The sequence below is a fragment of the Camelina sativa genome, chromosome 17, assembly GCF_030686135.1.
Source record: "Camelina sativa cultivar CO46 ecotype springtype chromosome 17, ASM3068613v1".
Lineage (NCBI taxonomy): Eukaryota > Viridiplantae > Streptophyta > Magnoliopsida > Brassicales > Brassicaceae > Camelina > Camelina sativa.
Genome location: NC_141896.1, coordinates 3,068,031 through 3,092,378, shown reverse-complemented (window position 1 = coordinate 3,092,378; position 24,348 = coordinate 3,068,031). Strand labels below are relative to the sequence as shown.

Sequence of the window (24,348 nt, the reverse complement as noted above, 5' to 3'; positions counted from 1 at the left end):
TAGTGTCATGGCTAAATGATGTTTATTTTGTGACGGAATTATATTACATTTTAATTTACGTTGAAATTTATGTTCTACAAATTACTTGATCAATCAAACCCAAACATATATATTTTGAGTTTGTCCCCCACTGAAGTGTATATATATGTTGATGTTGGCATTTAGTGTCTGCATATAAATAAAATCAGTACTTCTAGTTTATGTAGGCATTCAATTTCGAAACAACTGTCCATATTAGTAGTACTAAACTAATTATAACATGGTTCAGAGTTTCTCTTACACCTCATTTCAGCACTCATGTATAGATTTTGGTCACTAGTGACTTACACCTCATTTCAGCACTCATGTATAGATTTTGGTCACTAGTGCAAGACAGTGGGAAAACGGCCTATTCCCCCGTAAATATGTTACTTTATCACATTCATACACAAGACTTTCATCTGTGCCTATTCCTCCATAAACTACAACAAAATTTGAATATCCTACACAAACTATTTAAATCCGGTTAAAACCCACAAATCGTGTGATGGTGTTACTGTGCCGTTAACTAGATGATGATTAGGATGCTATGTGGAGCTACAAAACGACGTCGTTTTGTTTTCCTGATAAAAAAATTAAAAATATAAGATTAAACGTAACAAAGTTAAGATTTGAACCTACGACCTCCGATACACGACTAGCTAACAGAAAACCAACTGATCCACACTTAACACTTGTTGTTAACTCAGAAGAATAAATATATATAGATATTGGACGACGCAAGAATCAAAAGGATTCCTTTTCGCCCTTTTTGCCTTCTCTTTTCCAATAAACCGTGGTCCATGGCTTCTTCATCATTTTTCATGGATTTCAAAAACTGGGATTTCTTTGGTAGATTAGATCGAATTTGATTGAATTAATATCTCCAATCCGATCTTTAATAGCTCAACTTGATTTTTGTTAAAGGGAAACAAAAATAAAAATTGAGATTGAAATTGAATTAGGTGATATATATCTCAGTTCATGACTCTCTGATTTGAAATTAACTGCAATTAGGGTTGGATTTGAGAATCCCCCCTTACTCATATAGTCGAATCTCTAGAAATATTCAAAAGCAACAAAGGGAATTGAAAGGTGCACATGAAAGGAGCTTAAAACCAAAACATAGACATCAAGAAACAGTCTTGTAATTAAGACAACGAAACCGATAGATCCAAACAAAAATTTGGAAGAGAAGCCAAGCCACACAAAGCAGCAAGGTAGAGCCGACAACGAAGCAGCAAGAGCCGACAACAAGTTTATATAAATATATATTCGTTTGCAGATACAACGAATATTTTAGTAGCTTAACTGGTATAAGTCTATCTCATGAAATTAGAGGTGTGGTTCAATCCACGGTTTTGCTAATTTTTTTTTTTTAAATGTGTTTTCTCCTAAGATATACAAAACGACGTCGTTTTGTAGCTCCACATGGCATCCTAATCATCATCTATTTAACGGTACAGTAACACCGTCACACGATTTGTGGGTTTTAACCGGATTTATATAGTTCGTGTAGGATATTCAAATTTTGTTGTAGTTCATGGAAGAATAGGCACAGATAAAAGTCTTGTGTATGAATGCGATAAAGTAACATAGTTTATGGGAAAAAAAAAGTAACTTGTATCCTCATTATAGACAGCTTTCCTCTTTAATTTTCTAAAAAAAAATAGTTACAAAAAAATTTCATTTTCTTCACTATTTTATTGTATCCTCATTATAGACAGCTTTCCTCTTTAACTTTCTAAAAAAAAAATAGTTACAAAAAAATTTCATTTTCTTCACTATTTTATTGTTGCCTTTTTTTTTTCCTCTTTAGCGTAGACAATTGTATTCATAAATATGACCATGTTCTTTAAATTTCTCACTTTATGCTAGTAGTGTCATGGCTAAATGATGTTTATTTTGTGACGGAATTACATTACATTTTAATTTACTCTGAAATTTATGTTCTACAAATTACTTGATCAATCAAACCCAAACATATATATTTTGAGTTTGTCCCCCACTGAAGTGTATATATATGTTGATGTTGGCATTTAGTGTCTGCATATAAATCAGTACTTCTAGTTTATGTAGGCATTCAATTTCGAAACAACTGTCCATATTAGTAGTACTAAACTAATTATAACATGGTTCAGAGTTTCTCTTACACACCTCATTTCAGCACTCATGTAAAGATTTTGGTCACTAGTGCAAGACAGTACTTTCGAAGTCGATCCGTATTTGAAAACTATCGAAGAATGTGGTCGAAACAAAATCTTGTTTTTCATCATTTAACAGATGAAGTCATGAAGACTCTTCTGATGATGCAGATATATATATCTTTTCCAACTTCATATGTCATTAGATTCCTTCGAGATCGTCGTAGATCAAGCAAGAGAAATAACATAGTCCTTTTAGGTTGTTATTGGTCATCAGGGAGATGTAGGGGCCATGACTGTACATTCTTTTTTTGGCCTATAAATGCGATTCTCATTGGATCCGCGGTAATCATGCTTCTTGGGAATTATATGCTGATTGTCAAAAAAAAAAAAACTATCGTAATTCCTAATTAATTTGTTAAATAATTAATGGCCTTTTTAGTGTCATAAGTCATAACCAATGTGTTGTACGCACAGTGATCATCTATTTGTATTTGTTCATCGGAAAGACCTTATTTGGTCATTGGAAGACCTATATATGAGCAACTAAAAATCTTCAAAATAATCCAAAGTGGGGGATGACATGGGCGTATCTGATTGGTTAATAAGATAGGCTGAGAAATAGCGAATAATTCCAAGCGGCGAGTAGGGAAGTGGACATCAATTATGAAAAATGAAATATTATTTATATAGTAAAATGGTATCCTATGCCAACCATTTGTACGTATTTAGACATTCAATCGAAGAATGATGTGACACACGAGACATATTTTGGGATAAGCTTCTCCATTCAATTACATTTTTTTAGTAGTAGATAATTATTGCTAATTCTTTCATGGTTAAACCAAATCTGTATACAAATAAATGACGCAGAACACATAAATAATTATAAATCTAACTAACTAATTGACTCCTGCAGTTCTTTAGGGTTTTTGGGACAGAAGGGGCAGTTGAAAAGTTTCACTTACTAAATTACCCAAACCAAAAAAGAGTGTTGAACATCCGAATATTCATTCAAGATTAATACAACATGGAACATTATCGCAAAATACAAACTCTTTAATCTCCTTTCCTCTTTCTCTCTCTTTGCCCCTATCACTTTCTAGATTCCAATACTCACTTTCGAATTAATATTCTTTCCTTTGGAAGGTAAAAAAACCCCACGAAACTTTCACATCCATGTGACCATGTCTAAGGTTCTCGAACCCCTAGAAGAAGAAAAGACAGTAGAGCAGAAACCCAGAAACCAAGAAGATCAAGAAGAAGAAGAAGAAGAAGATCATCATGAAGAGACATCGAAGAAAGAAGAGTTGTTGGAATCTCTGTGTACACCAACGTCGAGTGATCACAAGATTCCAGAAGTGGAAACATGTCCTCCACCGCCAAGAAAGCGACCGCGTGAGATTTGTCTGAAAAATAAGAAAAGATTGTCCAAAGATCTTCGGTTCTTTGAAGCTACCGACGTCGGAAGCCAAGAGGTAGAGACTTTATTTGTTCACGACGAACCAAACCATGTCCGTAAGAAACGGAGGAGTAATAGCGCTTGAATCATAAATTTGATTCTGTTCTGTAGATATAGTACTCTTGTTTCTTTACTTTTACACATGAATTTTCGATCGCTTTATTATATATACCTATAATAATCTTTTTAGTCCGAATTCGTGTTACATGATTTTTGTATATATCTTGTCTTTAACAATTTGATCCTCATGTCTCAAAAGATGGTATGGATTTTTGTTTCTATAAGATTTAGAAATTAACAAAGAACTTAGAGATCATGTGGACTAGTAGGTGAATTATCTAACCTTTAGGTGCTTAATTACAGTTGGAAACATAGTATTTACTTTCGTTTGGTAAGTGAAAACTTGTCAATGATATAATTCAGACATCAAGCACAACATAATTAAATTAAAGATTAGATCATAATGATAATTGATTACTTTCTTCGAACGTTATCTGGAATCATTTTTTTAGTAACTTTTTTTGCGTCCATGGACCATTATAAAGAAAGAAACTTATAAATAGGAAACGAAAAAGATATCGTAAGATCAGCTTTCTGGCGATCAAATAATTAGTGGCCTCCAAACATGCTTAAAATTTGCAACTTGAGATCGAATTAATCCTGAAATTAAACTCATTTTAGTGATAGATTGTTAAAATAATACTTTTAATATAAAAATAGTTTGAAATTACGCTGGTTTTGGGGACGAAACTTGGTTTTTAAATTAAACCGGTGTTGTTGAACGGGTGATCGTGGTGTTCTTTGGTCACATATAATTTCATACTAAAAAAAATTAATAGAACAAAAAAAAAAAATCGACAGCATACTCAGCCGTACAGGTTTTTAAAACCCGTTTAGTTTCGGCCCACTTAAATCTGGTCATTTTGGCCCATTTATTAATGTATGCCTGCGCCGGGTTTGGGTCACAGTATATTGTGGGCCACTAATTATGTTTTCTTACTTTTTTTTTTTTTTTAATTTTTACAAACACCACGAGGGCAGTTAATCACCAACGATAAGGTATCTGAATGACACGTTTCACCACATGTCAATCGAAGAATTACTGTTACCGCATCCCAAAGTGCCTTCTTTTATATCTCAACAACATTTACGGTTTTACTAACGAAGAAAAATGGCACCGAGAAAACCAAAGGTGGTTTCCGTGACGAAGAAGAAGAAAGTTGTGGAGGAAACAGTCAAAGTTACTGTCACGGAAGGAGAAGATCCGAATGTGACCACAGAGATCACAGAGAACGATCAAGAGACGCAAGATCTCACTTTCTCCATCCCCGTCGGAGAAAACGTTACTACGGTTGAGATCCCGGTGGAGGTTCCAGAAGAACGGTCACCTCAGCCGCCGGAAACTCCCGCATCCACGAGTGAAGGCACCGTGAAGAAGAAGACTAATAAGGCTGAGGAGAAGAAGAAGAAGAAGAAGAAAAAGAAGAAGAGAGATGATTTGGCGGGTGATGAGTATAGGAGATATGTGTATAAGGTGTTGAAGCAGGTGCATCCTGAGTTAGGGATAACGTCGAAAGCCATGACGGTGGTGAACATGTTCATGGGAGATATGTTCGAAAGGATAGCGCAGGAGGCGGCGAGGTTAGGCGATTATACTAAGCGGAGGACCTTGTCGTCAAGGGAGATCGAAGCAGCTGTTAGGCTGGTTCTGCCTGGTGAGCTTAGCCGCCATGCCGTCGCTGAAGGCTCTAAAGCTATTAGTAACTATGTTGCTTATGATAGTAGGAAACGTTAGTTTTGATTCTCTAATCGTTGTATCTTTTTCTTGTAATGTTTTTTCCAACGTTGACTGTTAGGGGAAGGTTTAACTTGTAGGGTATGGTTTCTTTAGTTTTCATGTTCTCCGTTCTGTAAAATATTTGTTGTCGTCAAAAAAGAAGATCTACGTACTTGATAATTTGAATCCTGATTTGTTTTCCTTTCATGTAGTTTTTCCTAGGAAGTATATATTTTATATCAGTGGAATGATACCATTTACATACAGAAATTTAACATTTTTCTTCTAAAAAGTTATGACACGATAACTAACATAACAATGGACATTGACGTGATAGCTGACTGAATCTGTTGGATTAGTGTATGTTTTAGCTCTCTTTTTTTTGGTACAGCCATCTTTTTGTTAGGTAATGGAAAAATTTTTAAGCTTGATAAAAAATATGTACATGTCACTACGTTCGTAACATAATGTAATAGTTCGGGCATAAATTGGTTGCTTTTCCCAAAATGATAGATTAATGTGTCAAAATTTATGAAATCCACTAAAGTAAGATATACCTAACAGGCTAACATTATGGGATCATGTGTGCGTTTGTTGAAACAGAGCTATTGACAAGTGATGCAGAAAAAGGGGAAAAGTTAATGGGAATGGAAAAAGGTAAAAGTAAAAGGAGTCATTGCATGCTGAGCATTGAAGTTGGTCGCCGCATATCCCTTGGAAGATCCTTTCTCCTCCTTCAGTCTCCACCACGAACTATACATATACACGTGAGAACGTGTATGTGTGTGTTTGTCTATAGCTTATATACCGCATATACACAACAAATCAACTAACAGAATGCAAACATGTAGTGTGTAGAAAACAATATCAATTTGTGCATAAGCAACACCAAAAAGGAATATTCCGCTAGTTATTCGATTTGTTGAAATATATCACAAAAGAAAAACGTCAAAAAGAAAAATAGATCCCACTTCAACTGTATTTTTTTTTCTCTTTGAGTTGATTATACTAATTACAAAAGCATACTTTATAGTACAAAAAAGCATGTATCATCACTTCGCAATAACGTTTTCTCAAGTTTCACTACTCTAGTCACATGAATTTTCTATAAAACCCTCTTCCTGTATGTTCCACAACTTATCATCGGCATCTATTAGTATTACCCGGAAGCATGGCTAACAATAAGAGCAAAGAAGGGCCAATATCTGAAAACGAAGATCTTCAGCTGGTTAGTCGTTTAATCATGATTATTATCATTTTTCTCTTTGCCTCTATTCTTCTAATAACTATGCTTATTCTTCTGATCTTGTCCTGAGCCAGTTTAAGGGAACACCCATAGCTACTAGCTGTACGGTATAGTAAGAAGAGTTGGTGAACATGTTGGGACGAGAAGAGAGATCGAGATTTTGACCAACTTGAAAACGTATGGTTAACGGCAACCACAATGGACAAGACTTGAACATTATGTATCTTTCTCTCTGACCGGGCAACTTCGGAACCTTTGGCAATGTTTCTCTTGATTTTAATTTTAAATTTTTACTGTTGATTTATCTATTTGTAGTAATTCTTCTTGTTATATCGGTTGAATGGAACACATACTTCGCACCAACGTGTTTTTGTTTGACGAGAGCTGAGCAACACATATTTCGCTTTCTGCTGAAAAGAAAACAACTTTTTAACTCGATCGATCGAACGCACGCTTGATTGAAGGTGAAAATAACAACAAAAGACCATGCACTATGAATAGGTTTTGATCTGATCGATCGTGTTTCTTGTTACATGAACAAAATTTAGAGGAGAGAAAAAAAAGAAAGAAGCCTCCACGTTGCTCTGTTCTGGAATTCCCCCGCGAGTCGACGACGAAACAGATGTCCACTGGGCCTGGGCCCAAGTGTATTAAATCACTCTCCTTAAGCCTAAAGTCATGAACCGACAGTTTTTTTTTTTTTACATGAACCGACAGTTGAACCGGAGCATACGAAGAACCAAGACCTATTTTGAGCATTCACTGCATATGTGTTTGTCAGGCGTTAAAATTATTATCGTGGATTCGTAGTTAACATATGAGACAGAAGCCTAACGGCAAGAAAGGCTTAGGTGCTGTCGTGCTGAAGTTAAAAGAGGGGAGACTCTGATTCAGCTTAAGTGTTATGGTTGGGCACATTTAAGTGAACCGGGCTGTCGTATCATATGTCTTATTTTGATATATATGGATGTGAATTCAATTTATTTCTGCAGAAGACGTTACAATTGGCCAAACAAATTAAATGCAGGGGAATATTTTTCTACAGAAAAAGTTGTTCGAGATTTTTTTCTTATTTTCCCCGCAATAGTTTTTTTTTTCTGACCATCTTTTTTCCGTTAACACATCTTTGGAAAGGAAAAGTTATAAAGGCTTTCGGCAAAGCAAAGTAGCATAATTAATCGTACCAGATTAACAATGTTAGATAAAAGTACTGTAAACTGGAATTTATCTCTCTTCAGAAATACTTTTAGGCTTTAATCTCAAATCATTCTTCTCTATTACTGAAACTGTAAAATACTTACATGTGAATCAGAATGTTGATTTTTTTTTTTTTTTTTTGGGTAAACATGTGAAGACCAGAATGTTGATTTTGTTGATAACTAAGTTAAAACCAATAACATAGAATCTCTTTCTTTATTATTTTCGTGAGTGTTAATGAAATTGTAATATTTTTATGTGAATGAAATCGTTGATGTTTAGATATACATATATATACGACCAAATTTACAGCTAAAGTTCTAGTGATATAACGTTGCAAGAAGAAGCAAAGAATTAAACCAAGAAGAAAAATAAAATAAAATAAAGTAGGAATCTTCCAGCTTCCGAGATTTCTTGATTTATTCACAAGCAATGCTAAAGAATTAAGAGTATTCAATCAAATAGTTTTGGGACTAATCCTTATACAAAGGCAAAGAATCTAACTGTCCGTATTTAGTCCCTTTATATATAAGATATCGAACCATCAGCAAAGCAATCAAATAAATCCTTTGCTCTGTCTCCTTTCCCCAACAGTTAACTAAAAGTACGTAAACATCTTCTCTGACAATGGTTCCTCCAAACCAAGCTCACCAAGCTCACCAACCTCCTCGGCGAACGCAACCACCATCGCTAACGCAATCGCAACCTCGACCACAAGCGCTTCCGGGCAGGCGTATGAACCCTGTCCTATGCATCATCGTCGCCCTCGTCCTCTTAGGACTTCTTGTGGGTCTTGCTATATTGATCACATACCTCACCCTCAGGCCAAAGCGACTCATCTACACGGTAGAAGCCGCGTCGGTCCAAGATTTTGCTATAGGAAACAAAGACGATCACATTACCGCCAAATTCAGCTATGTGATCAAATCATACAACCCGGAGAAACATGTCTCCGTAAGATACCACTCCATGCATATCTCCACGGCTCACCATAACCAGTCGATTGCTCACAAAGAGATCTCTCCTTTCAAGCAACGTTCTAAGAACGAGACGAGGATCGAGACGCAGCTTGTGTCGCATAACGTGGCACTGTCTAAGTTCAATGCCAAGGACTTGAGGGCTGAAAAAGCGAAAGGGACGATCGAAATGGAAGTGTATATAAGTGCTAGAGTGAGCTACAAGACGTGGATATTCAGGTCGAGGAGACGTACGTTGAAGGCTGTGTGTACGCCGATTATGATCAACGTTACGGCGAGCTCCTTGGATGGATTCCAGAGAGTGTTATGCCGAACTCGTCTTTAGTTTGAACTATTATCATCTTGCATTGGTTCCAATTTGTGTGAAAATTTGCTATGTGCCCTTGATTGATTGAGTGTGTGTGTGTGTTTTTCTTTCAAACTTTCTTCTTTTGGTTTTGTTCTTGCCAGTCATTCCAATTGTCTTTTCATAATTAATTATTCTTTTTTTTTTCTTTTGGGTTAAAATGCTCTACATATTCTTTTTTATTGCTCCGTAATATTCAATTTGTTGGAATATGGATTTTATATTGATTCAATAATATTTGTAACTTTATTGAAAGTCTACATTTTTTTAGAACATAGATGTTATGTAAAAACCTGAGACTACATGCAAACTAGTACGTTGCCCGGATATGTCGGGGATTTCTAACAAAACTTTGATATAACCAACATAAACTATTTGATGGAGGTTAATTCCTAATTAAGCAGAGAGTTAAAACAAACATAAACTAGCCACCAGATAAACAGACAGTTAACAAAAAAAAGTATACATGTAGAGATACAGAGATTAACAACTATTTTTAGCAGTGCCTACACAGCGCGTCAATTCCTTTTAATAAAGACAAAAAGTGACATGAAGATTTCTGTGTGTTTGTATTTTCCCTGGAAACTGTAAATCCCTTCCCAGTTGATTTCTTCTTCTCCAAAGAAGAAATAGACTAACCGAGCCATCCGGGATGGAAGAAGAAATGGATACATTATATAACGCAACCTACTGGGCCGAGTTCTCATATCGTGGATATGGCATAAGTGAAGACGGGACCTTGTTCTGCGAACAATTACCTCATGTTGTGAGCTCTGGTGGTATGTGGGAGATGCGACTATTACAGTCAAAAGGGTTGACGTTCTGGGAATACAGTCTTCCTGTTACCGAGGCCGTAATCGTTTCAGTACTCTGTTTATGGCAACTTTTCTATTTCTTGCTAAAGAAGTTACGTCTCCCCGTGCCAAAGTTCACCTCCATGATGCTTGTAAGAGATTTTGTTCTTTTGTTTGACTATTTTATTTTTTGTTTTGGCTTTGATTGATGGGAAATTTATTGAAAATGTTAAAAGGCCGGGGCAGCTTTGAGCCAGACAAGTCTTTTGCCGGATGACTGGACGATCAAACAGATATTTTTTCCGGATGATCTTAGGCCAAAAGTCCCTGATACGATTGGTGGCTTCGCTTTTGTCCTTTATTGGTTCCTCGAAGGTGTTAAGATGGATGTTGGGATGGTTAAGAAAACAGGTTCGAAAGTGGTAGTAACAGGAATGGTCACAGTTCTTTTCCCCATTTTCGCGGCTAACATGGTGTTTGGTAAGCTAAGAGAGACAGGGGGGAAATACTTGACAGGAGTTGAATACAGGACAATTTTATTCATGCAGTCCATCTCAGCGTTCACGGGTATCTCAAGGCTAATAAGAGATCTCCAGATCAACCACTCAGAGTTCGGAAGGATCGTGCTTTCGACGGCTATGGTGGCGGATGTAACGGGTTTTGGTGTTAATCTAGTTGCCCTTGTGGCGTGGTCGGACTGGAGGGTTTCTTCCATGCAAGGCGTAGGACTTGTCGGATTTGTCATAGTCATGATTTGTGTTGTGAGACCTGCCATGTTTTGGGTGATCAGACGGACACCCGAAGAGAGACCCGTGAAGGAATGCTTCATCTACATCATCATGATTTTGGCCTTCGGTAGTTTCTATTATCTGAAGAGGCTTCGCATGTTTCCAGCAGTTGGACCCTTCATTTTGGGTTTGTGTGTGCCTCACGGTCCTCCTTTAGGGTCTGCATTGGTACAAAAGTTTGAAAGCTTTAACAGTGGAATACTTTTGCCACTTTTCTTGTTCTTCCCAATGCTGCAAATCGATGGACCTTGGTTAGTTGACCAGATCGGTCAATTACGGCATTATGATGGTCAGATGTACGAAGCCTTGACCATCATCGTCGTTGTCTTCGTTGCCAAGATTATCTTCACAACGATTCCTCCATTGCTAGCCAAAATGCCTCTAACCGACTCTTTCGTTATGGCACTCATCCTCAGCAATAAAGGAATTGTGGAGCTGTGTTATTTTATGTACTCTGTTGAAGCCAGAGTGAGTTCTAATCTTTTGATCTTTAATTTCAAGACAATCCTATTCTCCAACTCTAAAGACTAATTTGTGTGTGTGTGTGTGTTTACTTTTTCTTGTTTTATAACATTCTTTTTGTGTTTAATAATTTACAGGCTCTTCAAGCGAAGTCCTTCACGACAATGGCTCTGATGATTCTAATAAGCTCTACGATATTACCAGTGATGGTACATTATCTATATGATTCGTCAAAACGATTCATTTCTTTCCAGAAGCGGAATCTAATGACCTTGAAGCTTGGATCAGAGCTGAGGTTTGTACTGTGCATTCACAAAGCAGACCACATAGCGGGGATGATCAACCTCCTAGAAAAATCTTTTCCTTTAGAAGATTCCTCAATCATTTGCTACGTGCTTCACCTCGTGGAGCTTGTGGGTTTGGACAATCCACTCTTCATCTCCCACCAAATGCAAACGGCTGAACCCGGAAGCCGGTCTTATTCAAACAACGTCTTAATCGCCTTTGATAGCTTCAAACATTACTGGAAATCAGTAACGCTGGAACTTTTCACATCCGTTTCAAACCCAAAGTACATGCACCAAGAGATTTACTCACTCGCTCTCGACAAGCAAGCTTCTTTCATCATGCTCCCTTTCCACAGAATATGGTCCCTTGACCAGACAACGGTTGTCTCTGACGATGTGGTGCGTAGGAACACTAACATCAACATCTTGAGACAAGCACCTTGCTCCGTGGGGATCTTTGTCCATCGCCAAAACCTTATATCTTCGCAAAAGAGCAAACACTCTTTTAAGGTACATATACTGATCAGTTTTGGTTGTTTCAAACGCTAATTTCTGTGCGCTTCAAATTTGTGTTTTACATGTGAGGGATGTGTCTAAAACCAGGTGTGCGCAATTTTTGTGGGCGGGAAAGACGATAGAGAAGCCTTGGCATTGGGGAGGCAGATGATGAGGAATCAAAATGTGAGCCTAACAGTGTTGAAACTAGTCCCAGAGACAATGGCTGGGATGACTACAGGATGGGATCAGATGCTGGACACGGCAGAGGTTAAGGAGGTACTAAGGAACAATAACACAACTGCTGGAGCGCAACATAGTTTTGTGGAATTCGTGGAGGAGACAGTTAAGGACGGTTCCGACACATCAACACTCCTTCTCTCGATTGCTAATTCTTTTGATTTATTTGTGGTGGGGAGAAGCGCCGGAATCGGGACCGACGTGACGAGTGCCCTGACTGAGTGGACGGATTTTCATGAGTTAGGCGTGATCGGAGATTTGTTGATATCTGAAGATTTTCCCCGCAGAGCTTCGGTGCTGGTGGTGCAACAACAACAGAATGTAGCTTGTAGATGATATTACTTACATTGGCGTCCCATTCTTTTTATTCATGTATATTATATCAAAATAGAAATACACTTCTCACACGAGACACATTTGTAGCCCAAAACTTTTAATGTGAGAGTTTCATTCACTTTTTAATTTTTATCCCCAGAGATTTCACTACAATCAAATTTGGAGTTTACAAGTTTTAATCTCATTTTTGCTAATACAATTATAAAGAGAAACGAGTAAAATAATAATAATCACAAAGCATATATATATAGGCTTAAAATATCCACTTGATCATTCGAGATGATATAGATATTAAGATATATATACCAACCAATGGGAGTTAAGATATATATACACATACTCGTATTTCTTGATAGCTCTAAGACCACAATTACGAGTACTGAATCTAATGCCTAATGATCACTTAGCTTGGAACTTAATCATATATGTGTATGCTTTACATTGGGTACGTTGTAGCACCGAACTCACATATATAAATTTGGACAAATTGACTAAGAGATTAATTTTATATCTTGATCTTGATTACATGCATGGTTACTAATCTTACCTCGCCTTGATTAGTAATTACTACTTTATAGTCTCTTTAATATCCATTATTCTTTGCTTTATGATTTGGTTTAATTTGCATGCTTAGTTGTTCGAATTAATCAATTAACATAATCAATTAAATGCCCATTTAACCAAAACTTGGAAAAGAACACAAATGTTTTTATTTTTTATTTTTATAACCTAAATATACTTATATTGTATTGTATTAATGTTGATTAGCTGTATTCACAATCATACGTGTGTTAATGTTGACAAGGAACTAGAAGATTGTGAATAATACAGGCTTTCTCTAGCTATAAAAAGAAAAGAAAAACAAACTGAAAGAGCTAACTAATACCTGTGAACTTGGAGATGCGTATCTGTTGTTTGCTGGTCATTCAACGTTAGTCAAAATTTATAACAAACCCTTCCTAGTATTAATTATCTGTGTTTGGTTTTAAACTTTTCCTAGTTTTCTATCTCCTCAACAAACGAAGAGAAGCTTCAGATCTTGATCCCAATTAGATCTTGATCACAAAGCTTCTCTTCGTTAACTTTTTTTGACTTTAATTTCCTCTAAAATGAGTAAAGCTTTGGACAGGAATTATTGGGATGTGTCACGGAGAGGCTACAAGGAAGACAATAAGACGTCTCGTTTCTGCGAGACACACCCTTTCATAGTAAACTCCCACGGAATATGGGAAGTGATTAGTTACGACCCAACAGGGATGAGCTTCTGGGAGTATCCCCTCCCGAATCTTGAGATCCTAATATTTTCTACCTTCCTTATTTGGCGGCTCCTCGACTTCTCATGCAACAAAATCGGTCTTCGATTTCCAAGATTGGCCTACATGATGATCGTGAGTTTTCTTAATATCCATCCTCCACACCCTCGTTTTAATATATTTTAATCATCACGACGCAAATTTCTGAATTATTGTAATGTCTTGTTGTTGAAGGCAGGGGTAATCTTAGGTCAAACTTGTCACTTAAGCAACAAGTCTTGGCTCCATAACATATTTTTCCCTGATGATAAACGACCTAAAGTCGCCGAGACCCTAGGGGCTTTCGGGTTCCTTTTATATTGGTTCCTCAAAGGTGTGACCATGGATGCCGGGATGCCATTTAGGATGGGGAAAAAATCAGGTGTGCTCGGGTTAACCACAATGATTGTACCCGTGATTTGTGGCACCTTCGTCTTTAGATGGAGAGAACGAAGAGGGTTCGCAAGCTTGTTAAGGACGGAATACAGGTTGATCATATTCTTGCAAAGCATATCCGCATTTACGAGCGTCGACACACTCCTAAAAGACCTCAAGATCAAACACTCAGAGTTTGGGAGGATAGCGCTCTCTGGGGCTATGGTGACGGACATGTTGGCTTTTGTTCTAACATTTTTTAATGCAATCTACTATGAAGGATACCGTGGCGTCATGCAAACCATAGGTTTCTGCACCTTTGTGGCGCTTATGATTTATGTTGTGAGGCCGTCTATGTATTGGGTGATCAAGCAGACTCCAGAAGGGAGGCCGGTCAAGGATGTCTACATATACTGGATTTTGGCGCTTGCTTTTGCCTCGTTCCATTATTTTATCAAGCTTCTTCATCTTTTTGGACCCGCGGGATCGTTTGTTTTAGGCTTGACTGTTCCGAATGGCGATCCTCTAGGTACTACTTTGGTTCAAAAGTTTGAGAGCTTTAATCTTGGAGCTATCTTGCCACTCTTTGGATCACTGACCACGATGCAATTAGATCTCTTATCGTTGCTAAAAGAGTGTAGAAGTTTCGTACGTATGGAGGGTCAAGTTTATGAGGTCATTTCCTTTATTCTTTTGGTGAATTCCACAAAATTCATTGCTTCCACCATAGCTGCGTATTCTTTCAAAATGCCCTTAAGAGACTCTTTTGCTTTAGCCTTTGTTTTTAATAATAAGGGGATCTTCGAGCTCGCCTATTACACGTTCGCAGTTGAAATAAAGGTGCGTTCAATAACTCTATATCTATAAATAGGAAGACTAAATATATAGTTTATTTGTCATATTAACATCGAAAATCTTTCACAGCAAATAAGGCCAGAGGTTTTCACAATCCTAGCTACCTTCACCCTCTTCAACTCTATATTTATACCAATGGCCTTGGAGCTCGTGCATGACCGAACCAAAAGATTCAAATGCTACCGAAAAAGGAATTTGATCATCTTGAAAGAAGGCGCGGAGCTCCCATGTCTTATATGCGTCTCCAAACCTGATCACATAACTTCGATGACCAACCTTTTGGAAGGTTTCAACCCATCAAAAGATTCTCCAATGGCGTGTAACATACTTCACCTCATTGAACTTTTGGGTCAAGCCAATCCCATGTTCATTTCCCACCAGTTGCAACAACCAGAGCCCGGGAGTACGTCTTGTTCGGACAATGTCATAAACTCCTTCCGTCGCTTCCAGAAAAATTTCTTTGAATATACATCACTGGATATTTTCACTTCCGTCTCCATGTCTCAACACATGCATGAGGACATTTGTTGGCTAGCCCTATCCAGAAGCCTATCGCTAATTGTGCTTCCTTTCCATCGAACCTGGTCTTCTGATCGATCCACTATTATTTCCAACGATGATAAGCTGAGAATTCTCAACATTAACGTCCTGAAACGAGCCCCATGCTCTGTTGGAATCTTCATCTATCGCAAGCCCATCGTCGAAGCTCATCTGGCTAAGTACCAGAGCAAGGTATAGTGTACCCAAAAATATATAACACTTTTCATTTTTTTTTAACCTAATTAAGAAAGTTCTCATCTCTGCAGATATGTTTGATTTTTAACGGTGGAAACGACGATATAGAAGCTTTGGCGATAGCAAATCGAATGAGACTGACAGAAAAGGGAACAAGCCTAACGATCATAAGATTCATTCCAAAATTTGCTGAATCGGATAACCAGGAGTGGGAGCAGCACCAAATGGTTAATCTTAAGGAGAACGTGAGTAACATTATTGGGTCCAACGTTAAAAAAAATGATGACAAGGTGAAATACATCGATAAGGCGGTTTCTGATGGATCTGAGACTTCAAAAACCTTACGAGCAATGGCAAATGATTATGACTTGTTTATCGTTGGAAGAAGCAGTGGAATAGGTACTGAGCCTACTAGCGGAATTAGTGAATGGACAGAGTTCGATGAATTGGGACCCATTGGAGATTTATTAGCATCACATGAATATCCTTCGAGAGCATCAGTGTTGGTTGTACAAAAACAAGAGTACATTCATCATACAAAAAGCCAAAAAAGGCGATCTAAGAAGTAATCTGAGATGATATATTCTCAGGATCATTTGTTTAATGTTGTAATTCTTCTCTACATCAAAGATTAGTTTAGAAAGTTATGGAGTTAAATGATTCGAGTTTCTTCTAATATGATAACTTAACGATTTTGATCAAATTATATTAAATCCTCAACCAAGGTTTTGAAAATAGCAAGCGCATGCTTAGCTAGAGAGTCCGCCGATACATTAGCATAGCTAATAATAATTTTTTTAAATCTATCTATACATTTTTGGAGTACAAATTTGTCTCTTTTTTTTTCACATCCGGGTCAGGTTTTTTTAAAGAATTTAAACCGATTCAATAAATCGGATTTTTCCTTTCCTTATCACACGGGCCGGGTTATTTTAAAACAATTTATCCGCTTGTGATAATCGGATCTTCCCTAAAATTTAACTAATATACAATTTGCAACATACCTAAAATATCTAAAGTACACAAACAATTTGGTAAGTAGTTATGCCTATATTTATCAGAATCGATCCATATATTTTAAGGGATATTGTCTTAATTTTAAATCTGATCATGGATAAGAAATTTAAGGAAATCTAAAAAAATAATAAATTAATTTAATTCTTAAAGAAAACGATTTCGGTCCTAAAATCTCGCCTAAATATGATGTTTCCTTATCTACATTCGATTTTTAGGTAAGATTTTAAAGATTTATTATTTGTATTAATTATTATTTTTACTAAAATCTTAATTATTTAATCGAAACCTAAGAATTTAATCTAAAATAACTATATTCCCTTATCTAGAAAGATATTTGGGTTATGATTTAGCACATATATAGTAAATATTTATGTTCATACACTTCATATTTAATATTTCTTTCTCCTAATATTTATAAAACCGATTATATAAAAACAAATAAGTAATTGCGATAAGATTTTATTCCAATTTTGTTATAGTATCTATACTATTAAAAGGAAAACACTTTTAATAATTAGACATAGATTAAGATATCATTATATGAAAATATGTGGATCTCGGGTTGGCCCAGTATATTCCTATTCGGATTGTGAATAATGTGACTAAGAGGATGGGTTCTAAATCTGTATCCAAACATATACAATCATTTAAATTTATTACCATAAGAATCAGACTCTTCAATTTGAAAAAATATATATGTAAACATATTTAATTTCGTAATATATTTTGAGATACTTCTGGAAACAAAAATTTATTTTTAATATAATGATAACTATTTGATTGGGTAAGAATTGGTCAAATCAAATTTGTTATCATAAATTACGTGGTTAATTTAAGGAAACAAATATTGGTTTATTAAAAATGGAAATAGATAACGTTAGATTTTCAAATTTTTTCAAAAAAATTATAATATTTTATGGAAATAAAAAAATAATTATAAACAAGAAAATAACTAATGAAATATCTTTAAAAGGAATATGCTCTTCAATATTGATTTCAAGTCGATTAATAAGAAAGTATTACAAAAATATATTTAAATTACAGGCAATATATACATATCCGTAAACTATTATTTTAAAACTTATGAAAATATTTTAATGTTTAGTTAAATAACGGATCTACAAAATCCTATTTTTGTGTAAATTCTAATTTTAAAAATATTAAGTTTAATAAAAATAAATAACGATTAAAAGTTGAAATTAAAATCTGTAATAAATTTTTATCGACTGTGGTTTGAAATTAATTGTAGATAATTTAAAGAATTAATAATTGATATTATATTTCCGATATCCTGAAAGTTTTAATAAGATTTGTTGTTATACTTATAAATTAAAGATATTCTTTTAGTCATGTAACAAATATTAAAACAAAATATGGGTAAATATATGATGACGAAATTTGTGGAAACCATCAACGAACAATTAGGAAATTTATGCAATATTTATGGCAAAAAATATCTTAACAATAAATGAAAAATTTCAAACAGATATCTAACTTTTTCCCATACCATTTTCCTATATATATAACGTAGTATTTGTGTTTAAGCCTTGAATATATACATATTTTTTTGTTTCAATTTTGATAGCACATATTTTTTTTGTTCTTTTTGCTAATTGTAGTAGAATCTAATTTGAGTTTTTATGCTGATTTCAGCGTTCAAATGGAGCATGAGACGGTTGTTTCTCCACTTGTGTGTCACTATCTCTTCAAACCAATGGTACTTTAATCTATTAATTCTTAAGTTTTCTTATTTTTTTTGGTAGATTTTATATTATGGTGAGTTGATCTTTATTTTACCTAACACACCTTTTGAATGGAAAAACTTAAAAATCGAGCTCTTATTAAATCATCAAAAATATTAATCATGATATATAGAAGATCTGGAAGAGTTGTTGATAGAAAATGGATCCTCAAACCGACTCATCGAGCTAAATGATAATTTTTGTACTTTCCTGAATTTTAAAATTCTTGGTTGAATTGTCTATTAAACCAAAGAAAAAACCAGGATACAGTTTATACTTTGATGTAGGGGGATGTTATTGCAGGGAAGATTTGGGCAGGTCGCAACATATTGATGTTTGATTGTGCAAGGGAAAGAGAATTATTGCAGAGATTGGATGTCAACCATCCGAGCCAAAAGGTGCCATCGATTATTTGGATTGCTGGTGATATGAATTAGTACAAACAACTAAACATTTCAAAATGTTAATATTTTCATGAGCGGAATGTTAAATGATGTAATTTTGTCTCTTTGATTTTGTTTAAAAGTGATTTTGTATATTATTAATTTGTGTGTTTTGTTATTGAAGATGGAAAACTTTGCCTCGATATTTTGGACTCGGAATCTAACTCATGTGAATGTGATACACATAAATATTAAGAATTTAATTGTTTGGTATATTTCTATTTTTTATTTAAGATAGATAATAATAAGGGTGTGTTTATGCATAGTTTTAGCCATGGAAAATGTTGGATCACACAAGAATCAAGTACAAAAAAGATATAACTAAACTATACTAATTAATCTTATTACGACAAATAGAAAAAAAAACAAAAAAAGAAGAGAATTTTTAGATTATATTGACTTTTTCAATTATGAAAATAGTTATTATATTTGTAATATATAATCTAACCACAATATACTATTTTGAAAAATAGCATATTCTTTATATATTTTTTCTGATTTTAGATTCATTCACTATCTAAAAAAATGGAAATATTATCAGTTTTCAAAAATATTAATTTAAATTATATATTTTATATACTATGTTCATAGGTGAAAATAATTTATTTATACTATTATTTTTAATTATAGTTGTCTTTACATATAATAAATACAAATATGATCATTCTTTTTGTATAAATGGAATTTAAAACAAATCGAATATTAAACTGATATGGATCTGGATTATGAACGTTAATATTCCTTAAAAAAATTAATATGTTTACAGACATTATCCCACACATATATAATATATAATAATTCTAATAGCAAACTAAGTTTTTGAAATCAATTCCGCACGTACGTGCGGGTCCGAATCTAGTCAAATATATTATGCTTGACACCAAGATTTTTTTGACCTACTTTCGTCTACTATAAATACTCTATGGAATTACATTTCTTATATCATCAAACACACAAATCTACTATTTCTTATATCGTGAATGCACCATTTTATTAAAAGCAAGAGACTCTCAAGAAGATGACATATGCCTAAAGAAGCTTGATTTAATTTGCAAGCTGATATGGTTGTTGGATTTAAATTTCTGTTTTAATATCTATCTTTGCGTTTGAACGGCTTCTTTTTAATGGCTATCATTTAGTCAAATTTTTATATAATTACTTTCCATGTCTATATATATTAATATATATCTTTGATGGAAAGAAAAATGTAGATATCAAATATTTTACAGTTGCTAATTCCTTTTTTGTGAATAGATTTTTTTTTTGTGTGTGTAGATTTTAGTTCTTGAATATTAATTTGTTTTTTTGGTTTTTTATAATAATTTTTTTTAAAACATTTCTAAAGTTTTTTATTTTCATTTTTCCTTTACACTACATATGTTTTTATATAAAAAACACGGCATGGGGGGTTATATGAGGGGAAAAATTTGATACAAATATTAATAAAAATAAAACCTATCATTATAACTCAATACTATAATAAGGGTTAAATTTATTTTGTTAACATTACTAATATTAGATTATATCAAATCGTATTAGTTTAATTAAGAGTGTAAAACAAAAATTGTCTAGCAGTATAACGTAACATATATATTTATATAAAATCAATAAATATACTCATAATACAAAATCATAAATTTTTATACAGAAAAATGGGGTAAATCCTAGTTAATAATAAAATTTGAGTATTTTCTTATGGCAGAGCTAGCCTACTGTATGATGATCTTCTTTCAACCTTAGCTGCCCTTGTTATCACAATTCTAATATAGATTCTCTTGTAATAACATGGTCTGCTTAACAAACAATGAATACCAAGTGTTAATTATAATAAATTACATTAGGCGTTAAAGATTGTTATTGAGGTCCTAATTAATGGATCATCACCCTATCTAAATGGCTATAGTGTTTATTTAGAGTGCCTAAGACCATCTTTAGTCAGAACCGGTAAAGATTGCTCAGAAAACAAAACAAAAAATATTTTTATTACATATTTTTATTTATTATTTATTTTTAAAAATATGTGCCAATAAATGAACGACACCTGTAAAGAACCGTTTCTCAAAGAATTCTCAAAATTCTCCAGCAGGTACGATTACTCTCTCTTAACTTTTCTCTCTCATATTTTTATTATTTTTTTAACAAAAGTAACACTAAAGATGCCCTAAGGAAATCATTTTGTTTTAAAGCAATACAGCTTAAAAAGGCCAAAAAACAAAGATAACACCTGGACCGTACAATCCCTATATTTATACCTAATGCTAATTTTAGAGATTTATTTTTTTAATTTTTTTTAAGAGATTTTTTTATGGGATCTGTGTGATATCCATTTGACCGGTTTTTTTTAGTTCTTCCTTTGACTGCAAAACCTTTCCATTGTCTAAGTTTTTTTTTTTTTGTTTCGTTTTGTTTTTGGTTTTACATAGACAAAGGTTATTTGTCTCAAATGGATGCAGAATATGCGACTTGGCGCCAAGAAGTCATGTTGGACGACGATGGGAAAAGAGCAGAGATGGGGGGGAAGATGGTTTGCGATGTAAGTCCACATATATTGTTGAACTCACACGGCGTAACAGAAAAGTTTGCTTCCGAATCTACGGGAATGGAATTTTGGCAGTACCCTCTTCCTCAACTGGAGATCATAATTCTCTCCACATTTGTATTCTGGCGTTTTTTTGATATCTTGTTCAAGAAGTTACGTGTTCCTATCCCTAAGTTTACCTCCATGATGCTTGTAAGTAAGTAGGAGCTAGGTTTCTAATAATGTCCAGATTTGATCAGCGATGTTCGGATAAATATAATATCACACAATTTCTCTTGTTTTTTTTTTTTAAAAGGTTGGGGCAGTCTTTAGCGAGGTGTTTCAGTGGCTGGAAATGTCACGGCTTCAGCATATATTTATCCATGATAACAAGTATATGCCAAATGTTGCTGAGACTATTGGTGCATTTGCTTTTACCCTAGATTGGTTCCTAAGAGGAGTGACTACGGATGTTGGAATGATCAAAAAGTCTGGAACGAAGAGTGTTGTGATTGGACTCACCTCAATGATCATCCCATTGCAACTCGGAAAAGTCATTTATTCATCTAGAGAGAAATCAAGTATCCCGACCATGACAGATATAGAGTATGCTGTAATGATATTCACCATGAGCATGACGCCCTTCACTTGCCTCAACATGCTCCTTACCGACCTCAAAATAGTTCACACTGAGTTCGGCCAAATAGCTCAGTCATCTGGGATGGTAACGGATATGCTTGCCTTTTTCTTGAGTGTATGGAAAAACATAAGCCGCGACGAAATTAATAAGATACGTATGGGAGTTGGTTTGATGCTATTCTTTATTTGTTTGTATCTTGTGCGGCAATTTATGCATTGGGTTATCAGACATACGCCAGAAGGAGCGCCAGTGAAGAACATCTACCTCTCCATCGGTCTCTCGCTGGCTTACTTATCCTATCTTTTCTGGAGTCACTTCTTATTCTTCGGACCGTTGGGTGCATTTGTTCTTGGTTTGGCTATCCCTAACGGACCACCATTAGGATCACTTTTTATACGAAAATTCGAGAGTTTCAATGAGGGAATTTTTTTACCCCTCTTTGGATCACTTAGCATGATTAAACTAGATTGGTCATATATAGGAAAGGGGTTTGGTAATGGAAAACAGGATCATATGTTTGAGTGTTTTTCATTCCTTTCCATCTTATACATTGCGAAACTTGCTACTTCGTTCTTAGTCGCCCTAGCTGCAAGGATGCCCTTGCGAGACTCAATTATCCTAGGTATTATTATGGGCACCAAGAGTAGTTTCGAGTTGGCTTTCGTCCTCCAAGCCTTCGAAAATAACGTACGTAAGAATATTTTTGCTATATATAGTCATATATAATTTAATCATAGGTCATCATAATTTTGTATATTCTATGGTTTAATGTTTCTAATGTCTCTCATACTTTAACAGAGGATTGGACTGGAGCTCTTTACGCTCCTGGGCGTATACATTTTGGTAAACTCTTTGTTAACACCAATGGCTATACATTTCTTGTATGATCGGTCGAAGAGATTAGTGAGTTACAAAAGAAGAAACTTAATATATAACTCAGAACTGCAAACGCTGGTGTGCATCAACAAGCCAGACAACATAACATCGATGATTAGCCTTCTTAGAGCTACTTCCCCAACTAAAGACTCTCCAATGAGGTGTAGTGTTCTTCACCTAAACGAGCTAGTGGGTCAAGCTACTCCCACGTTTATCTCCCACCAGCTTCAGAAACCAAAGCCTGGAAGTCGGTCTTATTCCGAAAATGTCATAAGCTCTTTCCAACTGTTTCAAGAGACTTATTGGGACTCCGCTTCCATAAACATGTTTACGTTTTTAACTTCCGCTAAAGAGATGCATGAACACATATGTTGGTTTGCTCTTGATAAAGGTTCAAATCTTATCCTCCTCTCGTTTCACCGCTCTTGGGGGGCTAACGGATATGGCATTACCTCTGACGATCAAAACCTAAGAGGTCTTAATCGTAGCGTCCTAAAACGAGCCCCTTGCTCTGTCGGAATCTTGGTTCATCGCAAACCAATCTGGAACCCTAAATCCGTAGAATCTCCGTGCCGCGTACGTAACTCTACATTTTCTTTTATTTTTACATGAAGAAAAGATGTTGAATCTTTCTTGATTATTGAGTGCAGGTATGCTTGATTTACGTGGGTGGGAATGACGACAAAGAGGCCTTGGCATTAGCTAACCACATGAGAGGTAACCAAAAAGTGAATCTAACGGTGATGCGTCTGATCCCTGCGCCTCATACCGAGGAGAGTAGCAAGAGGAGTCATGATGAAATGGCAGAGTACAAGAATAGTCTTGAAGAGAGGCCTCGAGATAACTCCAGCATCATTGAGCTGACAGTGGCTGATGGCACAGAGACTTCCACGTTTTTGCAATCCGTGGCTTACGACTATGATCTATTTGTAGTCGGTAGAAGAAGCGGGATTGGTACTACAGTCACTAGTGGACTTGGGGAATGGATGGAATTCGACGAACTTGGAGTCATCGGGGATTTGTTAGCATCTGAATATTTTCCTTCTAAAGCTTCCGTGTTGATCGTCCAACAACAAGAATGACTAGCCTAGCTTCAATCTTTTGTTATCTTGTATTACACACATAGGAAACCCATCGTAGACGTTTTTTTTTTTTGTGTTGTAATAATTAGAAAACACCCATAATGATGGAAAAATATGTATTTGGTGAAGAGGAGCTCATAAACACCAGGCCCACTAATTTGCAGATCGGCCCATTAGAGTTCTAAAATATCTTAGCCCGTTTAA

General features: G+C 35.2%; 3 protein-coding genes, 1 long non-coding RNA gene and 3 pseudogenes across 8 annotated transcripts; all 7 read left to right on the top strand.

Moving 5' to 3' along the window:
- The first annotated feature begins 3,119 nt into the window (after positions 1-3,119).
- On the top strand, positions 3,120-3,882 carry LOC104754998 (cyclin-dependent protein kinase inhibitor SMR2 pseudogene; annotated as a pseudogene). The gene has a single exon (XR_015585658.1). The product of XR_015585658.1 is annotated as a cyclin-dependent protein kinase inhibitor SMR2 pseudogene (transcript).
- A 747-nt stretch (positions 3,883-4,629) lies between these two features.
- LOC104754997 (histone H2B.2 pseudogene) lies at positions 4,630-5,587 on the top strand (annotated as a pseudogene). Its single transcript, XR_015586318.1, has one exon. The product of XR_015586318.1 is annotated as a histone H2B.2 pseudogene (transcript).
- Positions 5,588-6,188: 601 nt separating this feature from the next.
- On the top strand, positions 6,189-7,010 carry LOC104754996 (uncharacterized). Its single transcript, XR_762173.3, has 2 exons — positions 6,189-6,629; positions 6,722-7,010. It is a non-coding gene; the product is annotated as an uncharacterized LOC104754996 (long non-coding RNA).
- A 1,382-nt stretch (positions 7,011-8,392) lies between these two features.
- On the top strand, positions 8,393-9,422 carry LOC104754995 (uncharacterized protein At1g08160 pseudogene; annotated as a pseudogene). Its single transcript, XR_015585824.1, has one exon. The product of XR_015585824.1 is annotated as an uncharacterized protein At1g08160 pseudogene (transcript).
- A 397-nt stretch (positions 9,423-9,819) lies between these two features.
- Positions 9,820-12,569, top strand: LOC104759117 (cation/H(+) antiporter 5-like). The gene is made up of 4 exons (XM_019238828.2): positions 9,820-10,113; positions 10,198-11,217; positions 11,349-12,008; positions 12,102-12,569. The coding sequence occupies exons 1-4, from the start codon at positions 9,820-9,822 to the stop codon at positions 12,567-12,569; spliced, it is 2,442 nt and encodes an 813-aa protein (XP_019094373.2).
- Positions 12,570-13,678: 1,109 nt separating this feature from the next.
- On the top strand, positions 13,679-16,483 carry LOC104759116 (cation/H(+) antiporter 6A-like). Its single transcript, XM_010482085.2, has 4 exons — positions 13,679-13,957; positions 14,057-15,076; positions 15,161-15,823; positions 15,898-16,483. The coding sequence occupies exons 1-4, from the start codon at positions 13,679-13,681 to the stop codon at positions 16,393-16,395; spliced, it is 2,460 nt and encodes an 819-aa protein (XP_010480387.2). The 3' UTR covers positions 16,396-16,483.
- Positions 16,484-21,344: 4,861 nt separating this feature from the next.
- LOC104759115 (cation/H(+) antiporter 6B-like) lies at positions 21,345-24,331 on the top strand. 2 transcript variants are annotated; one of them, XM_087494766.1, is made up of 5 exons: positions 21,345-21,759; positions 21,863-22,270; positions 22,414-22,873; positions 22,985-23,638; positions 23,713-24,331. In XM_087494766.1, exons 3-5 carry the CDS (start codon positions 22,640-22,642, stop codon positions 24,142-24,144), a joined length of 1,320 nt encoding a protein of 439 aa, XP_087350892.1. In that variant the 5' UTR covers positions 21,345-21,759; positions 21,863-22,270; positions 22,414-22,639; the 3' UTR covers positions 24,145-24,331. The 2 variants fall into 2 exon arrangements, with proteins under 2 accessions (XP_087350892.1, XP_019094914.2); XM_019239369.2 differs by having other exon boundaries at positions 21,356-21,759; positions 21,863-22,873.
- Positions 24,332-24,348: the final 17 nt, after the last annotated feature.